This window comes from Drosophila montana, unplaced genomic scaffold (genome assembly GCF_035044405.1).
Source record: "Drosophila montana isolate Dmon_TW-CO22-7 unplaced genomic scaffold, ASM3504440v1 contig_3286_1, whole genome shotgun sequence".
NCBI classification, from domain to species: domain Eukaryota; kingdom Metazoa; phylum Arthropoda; class Insecta; order Diptera; family Drosophilidae; genus Drosophila; species Drosophila montana.
The window spans coordinates 579788-598297 of record NW_026998170.1 but is presented as its reverse complement, the minus strand read 5'-3'; the positions used below and the strand labels follow the sequence as shown (position 1 = coordinate 598297).

The window sequence follows — 18510 nt, the reverse complement described above, 5'->3', positions numbered from 1 at the left end:
ACAGTAACCGAAGATCAAATACCCTTACAGAAGATTTTTGAAACGTGTGCAGATATTTACAGCTAGGTTCTCAGCTCCATTTCCGACCAACTGTTCCAATAGCAGCTATATTAACCAGTTGTACAATATTAATCAGATTATATAGTTTCTGTCAAATATATGATATAGTGTATCCGACTCCGACAAGAATTGAAAACTGAGAGACTAGTATATGCATAGAAACAAATAGGTCTTACATAATATAAATGCTTAATGTCGTAAATGTTGCGTTACATATTTAATGAGAAAATCAAGGTACCCTCTGCAAGGGCATCAAAAAAAAATGGTTGCCCATTTGCCATGGACAAAGCTCTGCAGCTAATACACTTACAGCCCGTTTGTGTGTGTGTGTTTGTGTTCCATGTTTATTGCGAATTGGTTTTTGCTAACATTAATTCAAAGACGTTTCAAACTTAAGCAAAGCGCTGGCAGCGGATCTCGGGAGTGTGTGGCACAGTTCTTAGATCGGGGACTGCTGGAAGCCGCGCGCCGCGTAGTCGGCGGGCGCCGAGCGATCCGAGACACGGGGATAGCCCTCGTCGCCGGGCACGCACGCCTTGCGCGAGGATATCACACGCCAGCCGCCCTTGCGTGTCCAATCCTGCAAAAAATTGGCATTGGGTGAGGACCTGAATATAATGCCACACTTGGCGCACTCACATTCTGATTATATTTTAAATAGTAGGCGGCGGCGTAAATGCCCGTCAGCGCGATCAGCGCCTTGCCGGTCCAGTAGCGTACTGTGTAGGCGCGCTGGAAGCCCTTTAAAAACGGTAGAGAAATTGACAAACAATTAAAAATAAAATCATTTTTTGATTACATAACACAAATTGCACCCACCAGCGCCGGCGTTAGAACGCTGCAAACCTTATCCAAAGGCGCGCGATAGAAACGCCTGATGGGATTGTTCAGCTCGAGCTCCAGAGCTGGCACCTTGCGCGGCCCGTGGGGCAGCTCCTGGTCCTTGATCCATTGCTTGCGCCAGGCGCGCTCCTCGGGCGTCATGCCAATGAGGCGCTCGCGTTCGCGGACCATGCGGCCCGCGATGGTCATGGGCTTAACGCCCCCCGTATCAGATGCGCCGCCGGCAACCATTTTGTTTCAGCTCTTTTTCACAAGCTACAAATTAAGTTAAATAATATTAAATGTTTGCGAGCTTCGAATATGTTGTGGAAAATACGCACCGATGAAAAAACGAAAACAGCTGTTTCAGTTGTCATTCAGCGCGAAACGCGGGCAGTTTGAGATGTGCCTTCTGTACTAAACAGTTACTTGGCGAGTATATCACTGCAACTAGTCCCAGTATTGGTGGGTCGATCGTGGTTGCAAGTGGGGTACGTGATCTAAAAATGTTTTATTAGTACACCCACTATTTACTGAATTAAAATACAGGGAATAGGAAATAATGCAAAAATAATCGAGGCGCAGCACAAAAATTCAATACAGTGAGAGACAGTAAAATATCACATTTCAATAACATACAAAAGGTGAATGTCAGAATATACCACTATATACAGTAAAGTGGGTAAAAGTTGAGTTACCCCACAGTAAGTTATTGTTCCCGCTATTTGTAAATGATGGGCAGCACTACACACTGAACTAAAATATTATAGTGGAGGGGTATTGTTGGAAGTGGACTAAAATAAATGATGATGTTTATTATGTTAGTTAACATACGCAATTCTATTACCAGGCCTTCCATTTCTAGCTTGTTAAATAACATAATAAAAACATCTCGCATATACAAGATTTAAATAAAATCGAACATAGTCAAATGTGTGAAAACGAGATTTATAAGTCTGAGATACAAATTAAATACTTAATATCTTATGGCAAAGCATAGTGTTAATATAATATTTTATAATCCAGTTATTTAGACGTGTCTAACGAATATGAAATTGTATTAATGAACATTAGCTACACAAAATAATCGATAGCAGATATGTTAACAAATAACACAAGCTTTCAGCTATCGATATTTCCACTTGAACGATACATTTTCGCTGTGCTCATCACTAAAGCACAAGCGTGGAGCGCTTGTCCCCACCTGTAATTACCACACACACACACACACACACACGCACTTGTTTATAGTTATTTCCAATATTTACCTCGCGATAAAGTTGCCATTGTAAAGCCCATGTCCGGGTAAGTGTTTTTAAATTGATAGCACATTTAATTACAGCGCAAATAGCGCGCAGCAATTGCGCAAACAAAACAACTTTACAACATTTTTTCCATTGTACTTCCCGCAGAAGAGACTGCGCAGCATGGAATCGAAATACCTGATCAATGGCAATGGCAATCCGAGCTTGGCCGCCAGCTTTCCCGTCAAGCGCAAAATGGAGCCCATGAAAGAACAGAATTGCATTAAGAAGCCCAACTACAGTCCGACCAAGCTCCAGAGTCCGTACAAAAACAATGGGTTGGGCAACAAGAAGAGCAGCATCGAGCAGGAGCGCAAGGCGCTGCCCGTTTACCATTGCCGGCAGCGCATACTCAAGGAGCTGGAGGCAAACGACACGCTGCTGATCATGGGCGAAACGGGCTCCGGCAAGACCACACAAATACCACAATTCCTGCTGCAGGCCGGGTACGCGAGCAGCGGCATCATTGGCATCACCCAGCCACGCCGTGTGGCGGCCATAACCATAGCGAAGCGCGTGGCGCAGGAGCTGGCGACCAACGTGGGCGACACCGTCGGCTACACGGTGCGCTTCGAGGACACCACGACGGATCGGACGCGCATACGCTATCTCACGGATGGCATACTGCTGCGCGAGGCCATTGCGGATCGTTTGCTGCGCAGGTATGCGGCCATTATGCTGGACGAGGCGCACGAGCGGACGGTCAATGCGGATGTCCTGTTCGGCATTGTGAAGGAGGCGCAACAGGAGCGCCGCAAGCACAAGCTGACCAAGCTGAAGCTGATTATCACCTCGGCCACGATGGACATTGATCATTTTGGCAAATACTTCAATGTGAAGGGCATGTATCTGGAGGGGCGCACGCATCCGGTGCGTGTGCTGCACGCCAAGGAGACGCAGGAGGATTACATACACGCCGCGCTGGTCACACTCTTCGATATCCATCGCCACGAGCCCATCAATCATGATGTGTTGATCTTTCTCACCGGCCAAGAGGAGATCGATGCGCTGGCCCAGCAAATCCGCCAGCTGGCCAGGATCAATAACTCGGGCCCCTCCGATGTGCGTGTCTTCACCCTCTACGCCCAGATGGCCCAGGGCAAGCAGCTGGAATGCTTTCTGCCCGTGCCGGCGAACACACGTAAAATTGTCCTGGCGACGAATATAGCCGAGACCTCGATTACCATACCGGGCATACGCTGTGTCATTGACTGCGGCTTTGTCAAGGAGAAGTCGTTCAATCCCAGCTCTGGTCTGGATTTGCTCAAAACCGTGCGCATCTCGCAGGCACAGGCCTGGCAGCGCAGCGGACGCGCCGGCCGCGATGCACCCGGTGTCTGCTATCGCACCTACACGAAGGCCACCATGGAGAAGTTCCGCAGCGCCGCACAGCCGGAAATATTGCGCGCCAATCTGACTGCCACGGTGCTGCAGTTGCTCGCGCTGGGCATCGATTGCGCCAGCTTCGATTTCATAGATACCCCACAGCCGGAGGGCGTACAGAGCGCCTACCAGGCCCTGGAGCAATTGGGTGCCGCTGCGCCCAACATTACCACAACGGGTCGCTGGATGGCCCAGTATCCACTGGACCCCAGATACGCCAAGCTGTTGCTCGCGGCACCCACATTCGGCTGCATGGAGGAGATGCTCAGCCTGGTGGCGGCATTGTCCAGCGACAATGTGTTCATTGGACACACGGACAAGAGCGAACTGGCCGCCTTGGCGCACGCCAAGTTCCAGTCCAAGCACGGCGACCATTTGACACTGCTCAACGTGTTCGGGACGTTCCAGAAAACCGATAAGCCAAAGATCTGGTGCCACGACAATTTCCTCAATATACGCAATCTAAACTATGCGCGCAGCGTGCGCAACCAGCTGGCGGAGATCAGCGCCCGACTGAATCTGGCCTTCAACAGCTGCGGCGACAACACGGATGCGGTCAAGAAGTGCCTGCTGACGGGTCTCTTCGACAACATCGCCCTGCTCCAGAAGGAGGGCCACTACCTAACGCTCAGCGGGCGTGTCAAGGCCAAGATTCATCCATCCAGCGTGCTGCACGGCAAATACAAGCCGCAGTGCATCCTCTTCACCGAAATGGTGCAAACGGAGCACAATTTCCTGCGCCAGGTGACCGAAATCTGCATCGACTGGATCGAGGAGGTTGTGCCATCCATTAAGTGTATTCTTAAATAAAGCTCGACTTCAATTTATTTTATAGATTTACAACAACAACAACAACAACAAATTGGGTTTATACTTAAATCCTTTTCAGACTGTTTACCATATATTAAATATATCTAATGGGTGTTTATAGAAAACAAATAGTAGCAGATTTTATACCCTTGCAGAGGGTATTATAATTTTGTCGTGAAATGTGTAACGCATAGAAGGAGACATCTCCGACTCCACAGTATATATGTTCTTGATCAGTATCAACAGCCGAGTCGATAAAACATTGTCCGTCTGTCTGTTTCTACATATATCGAAACTGCCATAGGATCGGTCGAAAATTAAGTTGTATGGAAAACTTTTTTGTTTTTCAAGATATCTTGACCAAACTCGCCATTTATACGTTTCACCTTGTTCCCTACATTTATGCAAAATCTTGTTTACATCGGACCACCATATTATATAGCTGCCATAGGGTCGGTCGAAAATTAAGTTGTATGGAAAACCTTTTTGTTTTTCAAGATATCTTGATTTGTTTTACTATGTTCCTCATATACATGCAAAATCCTATTAAGATCGGACCACTATATCATATAGCTGCCATAGGATCGGTCGAAAATTAAGTTGTATTGAAAACTTTTTTGTTTTTGAAAACTTTCAAGATATCTTGACCAAACTCGCCATTTATAAGTTTCACCTTGTTCCCTACATCTATGCAAAATCTTGTTTACATCGGACTACTATATAATAATATAGCTGACATAGGAAAGGTCGGTCGAAAATGAGGTTCTTGTATGAACAACTTTTTCCAGATATCTTAACCTCCCTTTGCTTCTTAGATACGGGCAAAGCCCTCTGAGCATTATTAAAAGGTGGCGTCTGCAAGGGTATTAAATCTTCGGTGTGTTCTTCTTTCTCGATTTTATTACAACTCCCCTACTACAGTAGTCGCTCGATAATACAAGCTAGCTGAAGTTAGAAATTAGAATCCGCATTTGTTTGTGAGCAATAAATATACAATTATAAAATTATCAGAATATTTTGAAAATTAACAGTAAAAAACCCTCAAGACATTTATATTTATTTACTAGAGGAGGGGAGTTGGGAGATGACGCTGAATAATTGCGAAGAAACCCTACTTTAAGCAAACTATTTGAATACCCTACCCAAGTCCAGTTAAAATAAACAAAGTTTTCCAAATTGTATTTAATATATTCAAAAAAAATATGCATATATTGTATATTTTCTTTTTTAGATATAGGTATATTCACATTATGATTGCACAAATAATGGAAAAGTATAAACAAAGACGAGAACAACTAAAAAAAAAGAAGGCAACCAAATTTATAGAGTAGTTGCTCTTAAGTACTGAAAACTATGGAATTTTCGTGCTCTTTGACCTAGCTGAACCAAATTTTTAACAGAAACTATCCACATTTATCAGTCTATATGTACATATGTACATATGTGTATGTTTGTGTGTCTGTGTGTGTGTGTGTGTGTGTGTGTGTGGAGGGGGGGGGGGGGTGATCTAGAGGTTACCTTGCATGGATTCACGCAGATAAACGGGACCGCTAAAGGATTTTCCACTAACAAGCTGGGCGAGATTCTCGCCAGCATAGCTGACAAAGGGCGAGATCTCACAGATCTCGCCGTGCACCATGCCGCCGGCATTCTCAATATATTTGCGGTGCAGCCTGTGCAGGTCGGCGCGCGCCGTGCTGGGGCAATCCTTGCCAGCTGAGTCGGCGTTCTTGAGTGCGCTGAACTCCTCATCGCGCGGCACCTCCATGGCCACGAACTTCTCGGCGAACTCGAAGACGTCGAAGACAAACTTTTCAATCTTGATGCCGTTCGGCTGGTTGGGCGTCAGACGATTGCCGGCATTGTCCACAAATGGTATCTTCTTTTTGGCCACGTGCAGCTTCAATTTGCGCTCGTACGTGCTGCCGATCTTGTGGAGAAAGGCGACGGTAAAGAAATGATTGCATATATTGCCGGCGCTAAACGTTAGGCGTCCGTCCGCGTTGCGCATTTCGGCCGTCTTTGCCGAGATCTCACTGTACTCGACCACCTGGTACTTGTTGTCGACAATGGCCACCACGCCGACCGCCTCATTGGGCGCCGACTTCTCCACCACCTTGGCGGCACAGTCGGCCTGCTCCTGCACGCAGTAGCCAATGAATATGGGATCGGCCACCTTGATCAGGATGTTGTCCACGCTGTGCGCATGCACATAGAGTATGCCGCGCTGCTGCATATCGTCCAGGATGCCGGCGCGTTGCATGGCGCGATAGATGCCGCCGTTGCCGTCCGGGGAGCGCGACACACGATGCTTCTCGTCCAATATGATGCGGCCATCGTTATCGAAGCATGGCAGCGAGCCCTGCTCGAAGAGCACCACGTTCTCCTCCCGCAGCCCGAAATAGTTGTTCGCCTCAAGGTAGTCCAGCGTCGGCTGCATTGTGTGCTCCGATGTCATAATATACCAGACGATGCGACCTCGCCTGCCGCACGTCTCCTCGGCCAGCTGCTCCAGCTTCAGGATGCGTTCCGCCTGTATGCGAAATAGCGTCTTGCGGGATTGCAGTCCCACATCGTACATGCCCTTGGGCTGATCGAAGCCGAGTCGTGTGCCTGTAAAGGTCAGATTGTTGACATTCTTAATTGTTTACAGTTTACGGCTAAATAAATGAATCTTTGCCGAGATATAAAAATTTCTCATGTAACCTTAATTTAATTTATCGCTGGTATAAATGGTATTCCTGTTACTTATGATTTTTTTTAAAATTATTGTGCACAATTTTTTAAACATACTCTTCCTTGTTTTTTGTTTCTTACATTTATATTTATTGCTATTTTATATTATAAACAGTATTTCTGCCACAAAGGATATTTTAACAAAAAACCACAAAGCTCAGATCTTATGCAGGAAATATTATTTATACATTTTGTGTTGCTATTTGCTGTGCGCCCAGCCGGTTGACCTTTAAAACTGGTTGCTTTTGTTTCGGCTTTGGTTTCGCTTTCAATAAACGATTTCTTCTGTTTTTTTTTTAAATCTTTGTTTCCACTCTTGTAGCTATTTAGCATATTATAAACCTGTCGTAAGGTCACACACGTCACACTACCGGTTTTTAATTATAGCCCGCTTATCGATTATTATTATTTGCGGCCAAACGAGGTACTAGCAGTATTGTTGCTATCGATAATTTAGGGGGCGATCTGCAGCCTTAACGCCTACAATTTTAACCGTTATTCGATTACGTTACGTGCCTGAACTACGTAATATTTACAAACTACGTATGCATTAACATATATCTAATAAAATGCTGAGCCAGGCGTATGTTGACTTTCGTCTTTTCGTCTGTTGCTGTTGTTTTTGTATTTCCAAAAGGCCATTACGTAAATTCGCCTGCTTCGGCCACGTTGAATACAACGGGAAATATCAAATGTCGCGCGCGCCGCGATCAAAATCAGCAAAAGAAGAACAACAAAAACAAAAGAAAGGCTACAAAAACAACAACAACAACAACTTGAAACTGAGCAACACTGGCGACTGGATTGGCTGGCCATAAGAATGGATTAAACTGTTATTACTTTATGATGGTTCGCCGCCCGCTTGGTGTGACGTGTCTGGCAAGCTGAATTTAAAAATTACAAACAAGAAATTTCATGCGGCTGCATGAGTGGGCACATGTGTGTGTGTGTGTGTGTGTGTGTGTGTGTGTGCATTTGCGCGAGTATGTGGCGTTGGTTTGATGGAGCATTTTTATATCAATCTAATTAGCCGTTTACCCACACAGACACACACACTTACACACTTACACAAAGACGTTGAGAGACTTGCAGGTCTGCATTGTTGTTGTTGTTTTTGTCTTTGCTAATACTGAATTTTGTTCATTGCACCTCAAGGCAATTGCGAGCAGAAATTGTTTAAAATAGTTTATAGCTATGAGTGGGCAAAAAAAAACTGAAATAATATATATATATACATATATATTTTTTTTTGCAGTTTCCGGCCCAGCAATAGTATCTCGTATCTACAGATACTTATCAAGCAAGCGTAAATGTAACGAGAAAATAAACACTATCTAAGAATTAAATGTTGAATATGTGCCATATACAGAACTACTGATAAAGATTCTCTCTATAAATAAAACTTGTTTTTCTTTAAAACAGAAAAAGAAAAACAGCTCCAAGTAACCTTCAAGAGTTAAATGCAGTTTTATCGGATGTTAAATTTGTCTTCTATAAATCTATCTAGTATATTTAAAATTTAAAATAAAAAACACTACAAAAAAGTTGTTTTTTCCAATGGATTGATTTTTGGATTGTACCTTAGATACATTTTTTTTAGTTCTGTATAATCTGAAATATATCCATTATATTTATTTCTGTAGTCCTTTCTTCATTTCCTTTTGATTTGTTCAATATCATTTCTGATACATAAATGTTGATAACAAAAGTTTCGATAGTTTGCGAAAAGAAAAAAAGGGCCCAAATTTTCCACAGTTGGCTTTTAACGTGTTTTGTTTTACCCTCATATTTCTCCTATCTTATATACATTATCTTTGCAAGAGCCCAAAAACCCCCTTTAACCAGAAATTGGATAATGAACTCACCTTGTCCACCCGCCATGAGCAGCACAGCGACATGGCCGTTGCTTATTTGCTGCAATCCCTCCTCCCGATAGGCGTTCAGCTTATCCTCCGTGGTGCGAGCCGTGGACAGTATTTGGCCGTCGGGTATGGGCTGCAGGCGACCGTCCAATTTGATGCCATTCGCATTCATCGAGATGGTGGCACGATCCCAATACAGCTTGATCTCGTCCAGGCAGAGCTCGTCTATGTCGCGCGCCAGTTTGGTGCGCTCCTCCTCCGAGAGCTCGAGCCAAAACTTAAGCAAATGCTCCTGCCTCACCTGGGCAAGTCGCGTGTGCAGCTCGTTCAGTTGATCTGTCATTGTTGCTAGTGTCGCTTTGATTGCTGTTGCAACAGCGCGGGAGAGAGTGCCGAGAGAGTGGTGAAATAGAGAGAGAGAGGGAGAGATCAAGAGAGAGAGAGAGAGGGGAGTCAGTGGTGTTGGGTGTAGTGGCAATTAGCTGGCAAATGTTTATTATTTATGTTTTTTTTGTTGTTAATGAAGTAGCAAGTAGTTCTTTTTATCGTTGTCTCTCTTTTGCTTTATTATTTGTGTTTGTTCAGCGCGATAAATTGTACATATTTCGTTTTTGATAATAGCGCAAAACGGAAACGTAGCTAACAAAGACACGAACCGTTATATGTGGCTACCAATGCCCAACTGAGCGCCAATCCATCGCACTCGGTGGGTTTTCTTGCTTGAAATATGGAGCTGTCGTCCGTCGCGGCGTCGACGGCGACTGCGACGGCGACTGCGACGTTGACGCTTTTTCTGCTGCCGCTTGAATGGCAGGCGCGCATGTGTGTAAACAACCAGATGAATGTGTGCGTGTGTGTGTGCGCGCGAGTGCTGGTGTGTGTTTTGACGTGTTTGCAGTCACATTTATACATATGTACAAATATTGTCTGCACATAATATCTGCATTAAGTTGTTAAAATCAGAAAAAGAAACGAAGTACAAGTATTTAATACTTTTTGGAACTCATTCAAGGGATTTCTTATATGATAAATGGAAGTTATAACTGAGTTTTCCATTGAGCAATACATATAAAAAAGCAACAGTTTATAATTTAAACTATGCCAATAAATCCCTTTGAATTCCGCTGTATGAAACCTAAAAATCATTTTCAGATCTTTAAATGGGTACCTTAATGGGAAACTAATGTGGAGGGTTGTTTTGCTTTTAAAATAAGTACGACCCTGCTACGCGGATCTCATGAATTCAAGTAAGTTATTTTCATGCTTTGTTTGAAAGTGTTTTATCAACAAGTTGCGCTGACAATCCAATAAGCATTATCTCATACTCTCACAATATTTAATACTCTATCTCTCTTTCTTATCTCACTAATTGTATACCTATTTCTTTCACTCTAATCCGGCCTCTAGTTTCTTTTGTTCTCATTGACAAGATTGCCAGCCCTTCAAATATTAATATTTGGGGAAGTGCACACTTACTTATTTGTTTATATTTAATATAAATAAGAATGTATGTTAGAGCAATATTGCCCTAAGCACAGGTTATCTCCTAGTCCAATATTGTAAATGCACAACATATTTAAGCTCCAACTATATGATACGGAAGTCGATACTAATAGATTTAATGTAAATAGATACTTTCAATATGGGCTATGCAATGTGATATTGTTATCTAATCTGACCGATTGTGCTTAGTATTTATAGCCTACGTTGTGCGCTTAACATCTGTGCCAAATTAAATAAATATGTTATAAGATCAACATCATTTGATACATTCCCCAAATAAGTATAGAATAATAAATAAACAAAAAAACACCAAAAGGGTTCTTGCATCTGTTTTCACTCTTGAGGGGAAACTTTTCAAAACTTAATTTAAATAATTTGCAACTGTTAAAATTATTTTTTATGGTTCGGGCTGATTGCTCAGTCAGTTAGTCATTGAGAACAAACTATATATATAGCTAATATTTTCAACCTAATATAATATCGCCTCGATCGTGGTGCTGTTGCAAACACAATTCGGAGTGCAGAATATTTTACACCCAAGTTGCAAATGCAAAACCAAGCGACCCTGGACATTAGCTAAAGTGAAAGTAAACGCTGTAAAAGCTCGAACAAAGCAAAGAACCAGAAATACTTAAGGGCGAACTACATATGTATGTACATATGTAGCACTAGCCCAGTTCCAGTTGGAATTCCAGTTGGAGTTCCTGTTGTGTAAGGAAACCGGTTTCATTTAATGCGAAACTAGCTTGTGAACTAGGAGTTCACGGGGTGAAGGCGATTTTGGCATTTACATAAATGCGCCCAAAAATTGTCAAAAACCGACTCCAATTGTCGGCCGGTTTGCTTGGGATTTGGTTTTTGCATATTGTTTTTGTAGTTTGTTTTTTGCCACGACGCTGATGCCAATGGTGACTGCACTACACGTTGGCAATAAACCGCAAAACACACTGTCTCACACACACAAACACACACATTGACGCGTTAACTGCCGCAAGCGCCAAAAACGGCACAGCACACACACATTAATTTAAGTATGTGTGTGTGTGTCGATTAGGTGGATTTTTGTTTACTGTGGTTCGGGCGAGCCCACTGCAATATTTTTCTGCTACATTATGACCTATAATTCGCTTTGATTTCCTTTTTTGCTTCGCTTTGTTTCTTGACTCGCGCGGCTCTTATCAGAACATGAAACTTACCATTTCGGTGCGGGAGGAAATTTGTGTGCTGTTGTTTTTGTGCACTGTTGTTGCTTTTAAGACCCATTTCGGCTGAACGTAACTTATAAAGGCACGCGTTATGCACACGCAGTATTTACCCAGCCACTTGCACTTGGCTGTTTTTCTTTTAGAGCAACATTTTCTTATTATTTGGTGCGTGACAATCGTTCGTCAACTTGTCAATCTGCTCAGTAATTAAAAACAAATGACGTGCGTACATAAAAAACTTAAAAAATACAACGCGAACACGACGGTCAATCGCCCCAAGCGAATCCAATGGGCGAATCGATACTTGGGATGAGCGATAACTATCGCCGTGACTTATCGCAGGTATTTTTCAAATTGCATGCCACTAATAAATGTTCATACGAAATATTGAACACAATCATGATATTACTACACTGTCATCAATATGGTGTAACCTTAATATGAAGAATAATTTAGATTGCATTAAGTACGTTCACTCCTCCAACCCAGCCCACTTGTATTTTAAAAGTATGGTCACACATGAATCAAATGAAACCTCTGTTAACTTTAACCCGCACAAAAATACTAAAAGGATTTTTGGTATTTATCAGCGTGTTGCCGAAAACACATGCATACGCTGTTGTTTTAAATTAAGCGCATATTATGTGTGAGCAGCATACCAGCCATGTGTATGACAAGTTCAAATCAATTTGTTTTGGGCTTTTAAATATATTTACAGTAATGTTATAAACTAAATAAAGCATTGGTTTTTCTCAATACATGTAAACACTACAACAGAAATTTTGCTTGCATATGTATGCATGAATGTAGGTACTACAATAGGCGCTACATTGATGGAAGGTTTCCTCTTGCGCTTTCAGGGGCGTTGCCTCAGTGAAGAAGGTTTAGCCAAGCAAGCAATTAGAAATCTACACGTATGTTAATTTAAGCAAAATAACGTTAAATACAATTAAGGAGCGCACTTGTTACAGTCATACAAAAATAATCATAAGCAGATCATTTCAATATCCAAAAAATTCATTTATGTTAAAATATAAACTGTCTAGTTTGACGCATCATCCAAATCGATGAGCGCAGCCGCTGCGCCCGTCGCTGCCGGCGGCTGCTCATCCTTGGGCGGCGGCGCGGGCATAGGTATTGCAATGGGGCTCATCGTGCTGATCATCCGCGGCTCGGCACGCGCCGTTGTAATCGGCAATTGCTGTGCCGCAGGCTTTACGAAATCGGGCTGCGGTGCCTGCGCCGCTCCAGCCGCATGGCTATGACTGTGTCCAGCGCTGGGACTGTGACTGTGACTGTGACTATGTCCAGCCGCATGGCTATGACTGTGGCCGGCACCATGATTGTGGCTATGATGCTTGTGCTGCTGCTGGTGATGTTGCTGCTGCTGAGGAAACGACTTGGGCAGCTGTGCATGACGCGTCGAGTCAGTGGCCTTTAGTCGCTCGCTAAGAGCCTTTAGCGCAATTTGTCTGATTGTTAAACATAAACATGAGTTTTATAATTCGTTAATAAATAGGGTCAATAGCTTACCGCCTGCGCTCAATATCATGCGGATCCACGCCGGGCATTTGCACAGAGACCGAAGTCAGGCTACTTGTCGATATCGTGCGCAGCGGCGTCGGCGTTCGAACCACGCCCGCACGCAAACAGCAATTGTAAATGGGATTTACCAGAACGCTGATGAACGGCTGCATTACATTTGGGAAGAAGCTGACGAATGTGAAGCTCTCAGAGCTATCACCACGTCCGTTCGGATGATGCTGATAGAAGCGCAAATAGATCCAGGAGACTATAGCACCGGAGGCAAACATGGCCGGATACGTGCCGTCCAGCATGCCAATGGCCCAGCCAATAATAGCAGAGATTAGCACCGTCAGAGGGACATTGCTGCAAGATAAGCGTTACAAATATATCTTATATAGTAAGAAACTTGTGATTCAACAATTAGGGAGCTATGTTTTATGATACTATGGAAAAGGTTAACCGCTTCGAAATACATTAAGGTCTAAAGGTAATACTCAATTAGGTAAGACATACGCACCGGTTGGTTAGACGTCCGTAGCGCGTCTTGAAGATTAGGTGATCGGGCATAATCTGCCGTACGGCGACACAAATTCCAGCGACATAGCCGGCCAGGCCATGGATGTGCACATCAAACAGTATGGTTGGATTCTTGGTAACCATATAATAGAACAGGTAATAGATGGTCGTTAGCAGTGAGACGCCAAAGTTGCTGAGCGCAAAGAACTTGAACATTTCGAATTGTCCCCAAAGTGGTTCCAGCATTTTGCCGCACAGGCCGACGGTGACCACGTCGACAATGACCTCCCACCAGTGCAGCTCGATGAAGCAGAACGTGAATGCGGTCCATATCCAAAATTTTCCATTTGGCAGAATATAGCCAGGCGTCACGCTCAACAGAAGGATAGCCTTTTCCGAAAAGGATAACAAATAGCCGAAGGTGGTCACCAAACAGATGAGCGTTATTACCGGAGATGTGTTGCGCAGCAATGCGGTTAGCTGCTGCTTTAAATACGGTACATTTCGTGTGAGTGGAGCTGACATGGCAACTCAACTCCTATTTATATTGCCTCCAGATGATATTGTTTTTGTTGTGTTTCGGTTGTGTTTCGCACAGCTCGCTTGCCGCAAATCAACGTAAACGTTATCCTTCCTTGTACGTAAATGCGCATTAGTGTGTGTGTGCGTTGCGTTTATGTTGTTTAAACTGTGTCGAATTGCTTATTTTTATTTATAATTATTTTTCCATTTTATGCGATACAAAGTGAGACCAGACTCTATTAATGCCGAGATACCTCTTGTTGTTGCCAGCGATGATTGACAATCAAGCCGATGATATCGATAGCCGTTCTTTAACATTGTTAAGTATATGCAAAAATAAATAGCTGGTTTTTATAAAACAGCATATACACCGCATATGAATTTAACAATATTTATATGAAAAAGAAAGATGCAATCGTTAATGCTTAATATTTTTGTCAAAATATAATAAAAGCTTCGCTATGTTAAAAATACATCGATAGTGCCAAAAAAGTGAAATATTGATGCCGATAGTTTTGAAATTTGATTACGCGGCAACTGCAAACACAATTTATCGACAAGGCGTTGCTCAACTATATTCTTTTAGACACATTTACAAAATAACTGTTTCTGTTAATAAAAAATGCACTTGTTGAATTAAAAAAGTTTATCTAATTTACGTTTTATTATTATGACAATTTGTATGCATGTTGCGTGATTTTAATGTTCGTTTCATGTACTCATAATTCATCATGTTTAATAATTCCACGTGTAATCGATGTTCTATAATTATATTACACTCCGTAAAAACAATAGGTTGCATTGAAATTCAATCAATTCAGCGAAATATTGAACTTAAGCAATAAAGTCTCACATTTTTTTTATGATACAAACTAATAAAACTATTCAAACTAAAGTTCTTGTCGCATTTAACACAAACAATGATTTTTGCCCAGGCCAGCTAAACGGCAGCAAATAGCCTTAAAATTAGGCCCTATCGTGGAATTTAAAAACCATACAAAAACGTTAATTTGCTTAATAGGTAGGCGCGAGGCGGGGGCGGGGGCAAAGCGAGCTGACATGTGAGAAGTATGATGAAGTAATTGTTAGCTGTTATTGTTATAATTTCATGTTGAAAGTTTGGATTCAACTGCTTAGAACAGCAGCGTGCCCATGCCACCCATTTCGGATTGTTCCTTAACGAAAATCTCAAAGTATTGATAGATAATCGTCACAGCCAGCAGGATACCCGTGCCAGAGCCAATGGCACCCAGGAAATCTGCCATAACAGATAGAGCGCCAATGCAGAGGCCACCAAATGCAGCGGCCGTTGGAATATAACGATTCAGCTCATGAATCATCGAGTTCTCACGATGGCCTCGCATCACCATGTGCTGCTCCTTCAGCTGCTTGGCAACCTAGTAAAGTAAACAATAAATGGGTAAGTAAAAAGAATTTGTTAACGAGATTGTGGGTCGGCTAAACTTACATCCTTGGCTGAGCTGCCAGAGACATCGATCCAGGTCTTGGAGAAGAAAGCGCAGGAGCCCAACATGAAGACAATGTAGAGCAGCGCATGTATGGGATCGGTCAGAATGTGACCCACACTCTCAGGTGGCGACAGATAATAGCACAAGCCACCAATGGGATACGAACGGGCTGGACCGCCACCGCCAACATCGGCCCAAACGCCAAGCAAATTGATGAAGAAATTTCCCTGGAATTTAACAGCCAACATCTGCGAGATGACGTACAAGTTAGAGACGAGGGCCGACTGCAGAATGATGGGAATGTTGGAAGTGTAGAACAGCTTAATTGGATAGCTGCTGTACTGGCCGCGATAACGGGCGCTCTTGATGGGCAAATCGACGCGGAAACCTTGGAAATAGATGACGACAGCAAATACCAAGATGGTGGCCAACAGGTTCATCAGATTGGGCAGATTCTGGCGATAGAATGCCTCGCGCAGTGCACGCACTTTATCGTTGCGCGTGGCCATCAAATGGAACAGAGCAATGACAGCGCCCTCGAATTCTGTTCCACGTCCCGTTGTCACAGTGGTGGGCGAGAAGGCCTTCCACACGATCGTCTCACAAATGTTGGTCGCAATGAACAGCGAAATGCCAGAGCCCAGGCCGTAGCCCTTCTGGAGCAGCTCGTCGAGCAGGAGCACAATGAGACCGGCAGCAAACAGCTGAATGATGATCAGCAGGCAGACGCCGGCACCGATTTCCGATGGATCACCGTACATGCCGGTCATCACATAAACAATCGCTTGTCCAATCGTTATGACCATGCCAAACAGTTTCTGTGCACCATTGAAGAGAGCACGATCCTTGGGCGTATCGCCGACCTCAATGATCTTGGCACCCGCCAATAGCTGCATTATCAAACCCGATGTAACAATGGGCGAGATGCCCAGCTCCATAAGTGTACCACGATTCGAGGCGAGAATCACACGTATCCAGTAGAAGGGATCCGCCGAATCGGAGCTCATGATGCCAAACAATGGAATTTGACAGCATACCAGGAAAATGAACAATGTGATGGCTGTCCATAGTACTTTTTCTCTGAATTGGATCTGCAATAAAATAGGAAAAAAAATTGATTGAAATTTATTCAAATATTACAAATCTTTATTTATATTAATGTAATTTTATTAACGTTTGTTTTTTGTTGGTAAAAAAAAAAATTATAAAAATATATTTCCCTGAATTTGCTTAAATGCAATTTCAAAAATAAGTCACGGCCCACATAGTCGGCAACTACCGCTACTCTGACCTACATGTGTGTACGTGTGTAAATGTTTAAACAAAAAATCCAGTTCTGCTTAGCGTGGCTCATCATATGGTCGCGACAACACAACAACACGAGGCTGACGTAGCATAGCGTCGTGTGGCTGCTTCGTGCGAGCCGAAGTTTGACGTTACACGTCGTATGCGGTATTGCATTGCTTGTCAAAGTTTTGTTAAATAGTAGTACGGCAACAAGTAGTCAAAAAAATAGTACTTCAATTTGATAAGAATAGTAGTATTTTGTTTAAAGCGTTTTATGAATGAAAAATTGATTTAAAATAGCAAATGAAATCAGAAACATACAATAAACAAATAAAGCAAGCGTAAGAGTTGCACATTTGCATACATTTCATAACTTTTTAGTACCAAATGCTAAGTAAAAGTATTCAATTTCCAGTAAGTTCTCAAAACACAATTAATCCAGCTAATAAACTTGAAACTAATTTCATTTTCATTATATACATGTATGCATATAAAACAACAACTTGTGTGCTTCCGTGTATCTACTACGAAATCACAAACTGTTTGCGTGGCGCATTCGACTGACAAGTGAAAGCAAAAAAAAAAACGCGTGCGCTGGCAACACTGGCGCCCAGCAAAGCGAATACGATACGAAAACGCACAAATCAAACCCAAAAAAAAAACATATATACACTATAAATCACAGCTTTTGCCACGTTAATTAAACTATTTCTAAGAAATATATTCTTAATCAATACTTATACACACCTTGCGTTCGGGCTTTGCAATTTCAGGCAGTATACTGCAGAAGGGCTTGATAACTTCCAGGAATTTGACTGCAAATGAATGAATGAAAACCAATAATGTTGTAAGCTCTGATTGGAATGCGTTGCAGTGTTTTTGAGCCTGCACTTCACACAATTAGCGGCGGAGGCACTGGCACATCAATTCCCAAATTCATTTTTTTTTGTATACGTAAGCAAGTACGGGGGTGTTGCCGATGCGGCCGCCGCTTATTGCCAAGCGTTCCGGCACTTTCGAACAAATTGCACTTGAACTTGTTGGCGTTGTACTTACTTCCCATTGTGTTTGACTTAATGTAACGTACGGCAGGGAACTAAACTTATGATTTGTATTGCTGCACTTTCTACACAAAATTTAGAAAGTTTTACTTCTATTGGGGAACACTTCAGCGGACACAACGACCGCTCCAACTGACGAAAACCGAATGAACGACGTAGAGGAAAACGAAATTGTACGAAGTAGGCACGACGTGTCATTTGCACAGTCTGTTGACGTTTCTTAACATTGTATTAGGGATGTTAATATTATATCGATATATCGATATAAATTGTAAGTTTTGTTCACCATATTTAAATATTATGACTTAATTTTGTATATTGCAACTAATATATGAGTTTTGTATGATTCTTAATTCTTGTTTTTTTTTATTTGCTCTCTAGTACGCTTGAACTTTCATTAGGAATAAAATTTTATTATACGGCGCAGTTCCATTTATATTTAA

General features: G+C 42.6%; 5 protein-coding genes across 7 annotated transcripts; 1 reads left to right on the top strand and 4 right to left on the bottom strand.

Moving 5' to 3' along the window:
• Positions 1-260: 260 nt before the first annotated feature.
• ND-B17 (NADH dehydrogenase (ubiquinone) B17 subunit) lies at positions 261-1367 on the bottom strand. 2 transcript variants are annotated; one of them, XM_064690860.1, is made up of 4 exons: positions 1224-1367; positions 880-1158; positions 700-801; positions 261-640 (listed from the first exon to the last, which is right to left on the bottom strand). In XM_064690860.1, the coding sequence occupies exons 2-4, from the start codon at positions 1132-1134 to the stop codon at positions 500-502; spliced, it is 498 nt and encodes a 165-aa protein (XP_064546930.1). In that variant the 5' UTR covers positions 1135-1158; positions 1224-1367; the 3' UTR covers positions 261-499. The 2 variants fall into 2 exon arrangements, with proteins under 2 accessions (XP_064546930.1, XP_064546929.1); XM_064690859.1 differs by lacking the exon at positions 1224-1367 and having other exon boundaries at positions 880-1217.
• Positions 1368-2031: 664 nt separating this feature from the next.
• Positions 2032-4396, top strand: ath (athos). 2 transcript variants are annotated; one of them, XM_064690883.1, is made up of 2 exons: positions 2032-2187; positions 2295-4396. In XM_064690883.1, exon 2 carries the CDS (start codon positions 2310-2312, stop codon positions 4377-4379), a length of 2070 nt encoding a protein of 689 aa, XP_064546953.1. In that variant the 5' UTR covers positions 2032-2187; positions 2295-2309; the 3' UTR covers positions 4380-4396. The 2 variants fall into 2 exon arrangements, with proteins under 2 accessions (XP_064546953.1, XP_064546954.1); XM_064690884.1 differs by having other exon boundaries at positions 2082-2187; positions 2298-4396.
• A 1459-nt stretch (positions 4397-5855) lies between these two features.
• Positions 5856-11961, bottom strand: mmy (UDP-N-acetylglucosamine pyrophosphorylase mmy). The gene is made up of 3 exons (XM_064690850.1): positions 11677-11961; positions 8981-9343; positions 5856-6992 (listed from the first exon to the last, which is right to left on the bottom strand). The coding sequence occupies exons 1-3, from the start codon at positions 11741-11743 to the stop codon at positions 5887-5889; spliced, it is 1536 nt and encodes a 511-aa protein (XP_064546920.1). The 5' UTR covers positions 11744-11961; the 3' UTR covers positions 5856-5886.
• A 412-nt stretch (positions 11962-12373) lies between these two features.
• LOC135434314 (transmembrane protein 115) lies at positions 12374-14492 on the bottom strand. The gene is made up of 3 exons (XM_064690851.1): positions 13730-14492; positions 13219-13575; positions 12374-13157 (listed from the first exon to the last, which is right to left on the bottom strand). Exons 1-3 carry the CDS (start codon positions 14251-14253, stop codon positions 12728-12730), a joined length of 1311 nt encoding a protein of 436 aa, XP_064546921.1. The 5' UTR covers positions 14254-14492; the 3' UTR covers positions 12374-12727.
• A 386-nt stretch (positions 14493-14878) lies between these two features.
• Sec61alpha (SEC61 translocon subunit alpha) lies at positions 14879-18224 on the bottom strand. The gene is made up of 4 exons (XM_064690867.1): positions 18063-18224; positions 17754-17821; positions 15719-16810; positions 14879-15647 (listed from the first exon to the last, which is right to left on the bottom strand). The coding sequence occupies exons 1-4, from the start codon at positions 18067-18069 to the stop codon at positions 15384-15386; spliced, it is 1431 nt and encodes a 476-aa protein (XP_064546937.1). The 5' UTR covers positions 18070-18224; the 3' UTR covers positions 14879-15383.
• Positions 18225-18510: the final 286 nt, after the last annotated feature.

Bases quoted from the DNA above. Each gene is read 5' to 3' on its own strand.
- LOC135434314 (XM_064690851.1), bottom strand. From the start codon at position 14,253: ATGTCAGCTCCACTCACACGAAATGTACCGTATTTAAAGCAGCAGCTA. The intron at 13,576-13,729 runs GTGCGTATGTCT...CTTATCTTGCAG, and splicing joins TACGGACGTCTAACCAACCG to CAATGTCCCTCTGACGGTGC. The intron at 13,158-13,218 runs GTAAGCTATTGA...TTTAACAATCAG, and splicing joins CATGATATTGAGCGCAGGCG to ACAAATTGCGCTAAAGGCTC.
- Sec61alpha (XM_064690867.1), bottom strand. The intron at 16,811-17,753 runs GTGTGTATAAGT...ATTTTATTGCAG, and splicing joins TTGCAAAGCCCGAACGCAAG to ATCCAATTCAGAGAAAAAGT. The intron at 15,648-15,718 runs GTAAGTTTAGCC...TTACTTTACTAG, and splicing joins CTGGCAGCTCAGCCAAGGAT to GTTGCCAAGCAGCTGAAGGA.
- mmy (XM_064690850.1), bottom strand. From the start codon at position 11,743: ATGGGTCTTAAAAGCAACAACAGTGCACAAAAACAACAGCACACAAAT. The intron at 9,344-11,676 runs GTAAGTTTCATG...CTGTTGCAACAG, and splicing joins TTTCCTCCCGCACCGAAATG to CAATCAAAGCGACACTAGCA. The intron at 6,993-8,980 runs GTGAGTTCATTA...TGACCTTTACAG, and splicing joins GCTCATGGCGGGTGGACAAG to GCACACGACTCGGCTTCGAT.
- ath (XM_064690883.1), top strand. From the start codon at position 2,310: ATGGAATCGAAATACCTGATCAATGGCAATGGCAATCCGAGCTTGGCC.
- ND-B17 (XM_064690860.1), bottom strand. From the start codon at position 1,134: ATGGTTGCCGGCGGCGCATCTGATACGGGGGGCGTTAAGCCCATGACC. The intron at 802-879 runs GTGGGTGCAATT...CCGTTTTTAAAG, and splicing joins GCGTTCTAACGCCGGCGCTG to GGCTTCCAGCGCGCCTACAC. The intron at 641-699 runs GTGAGTGCGCCA...AATTTTTTGCAG, and splicing joins ATTTAAAATATAATCAGAAT to GATTGGACACGCAAGGGCGG.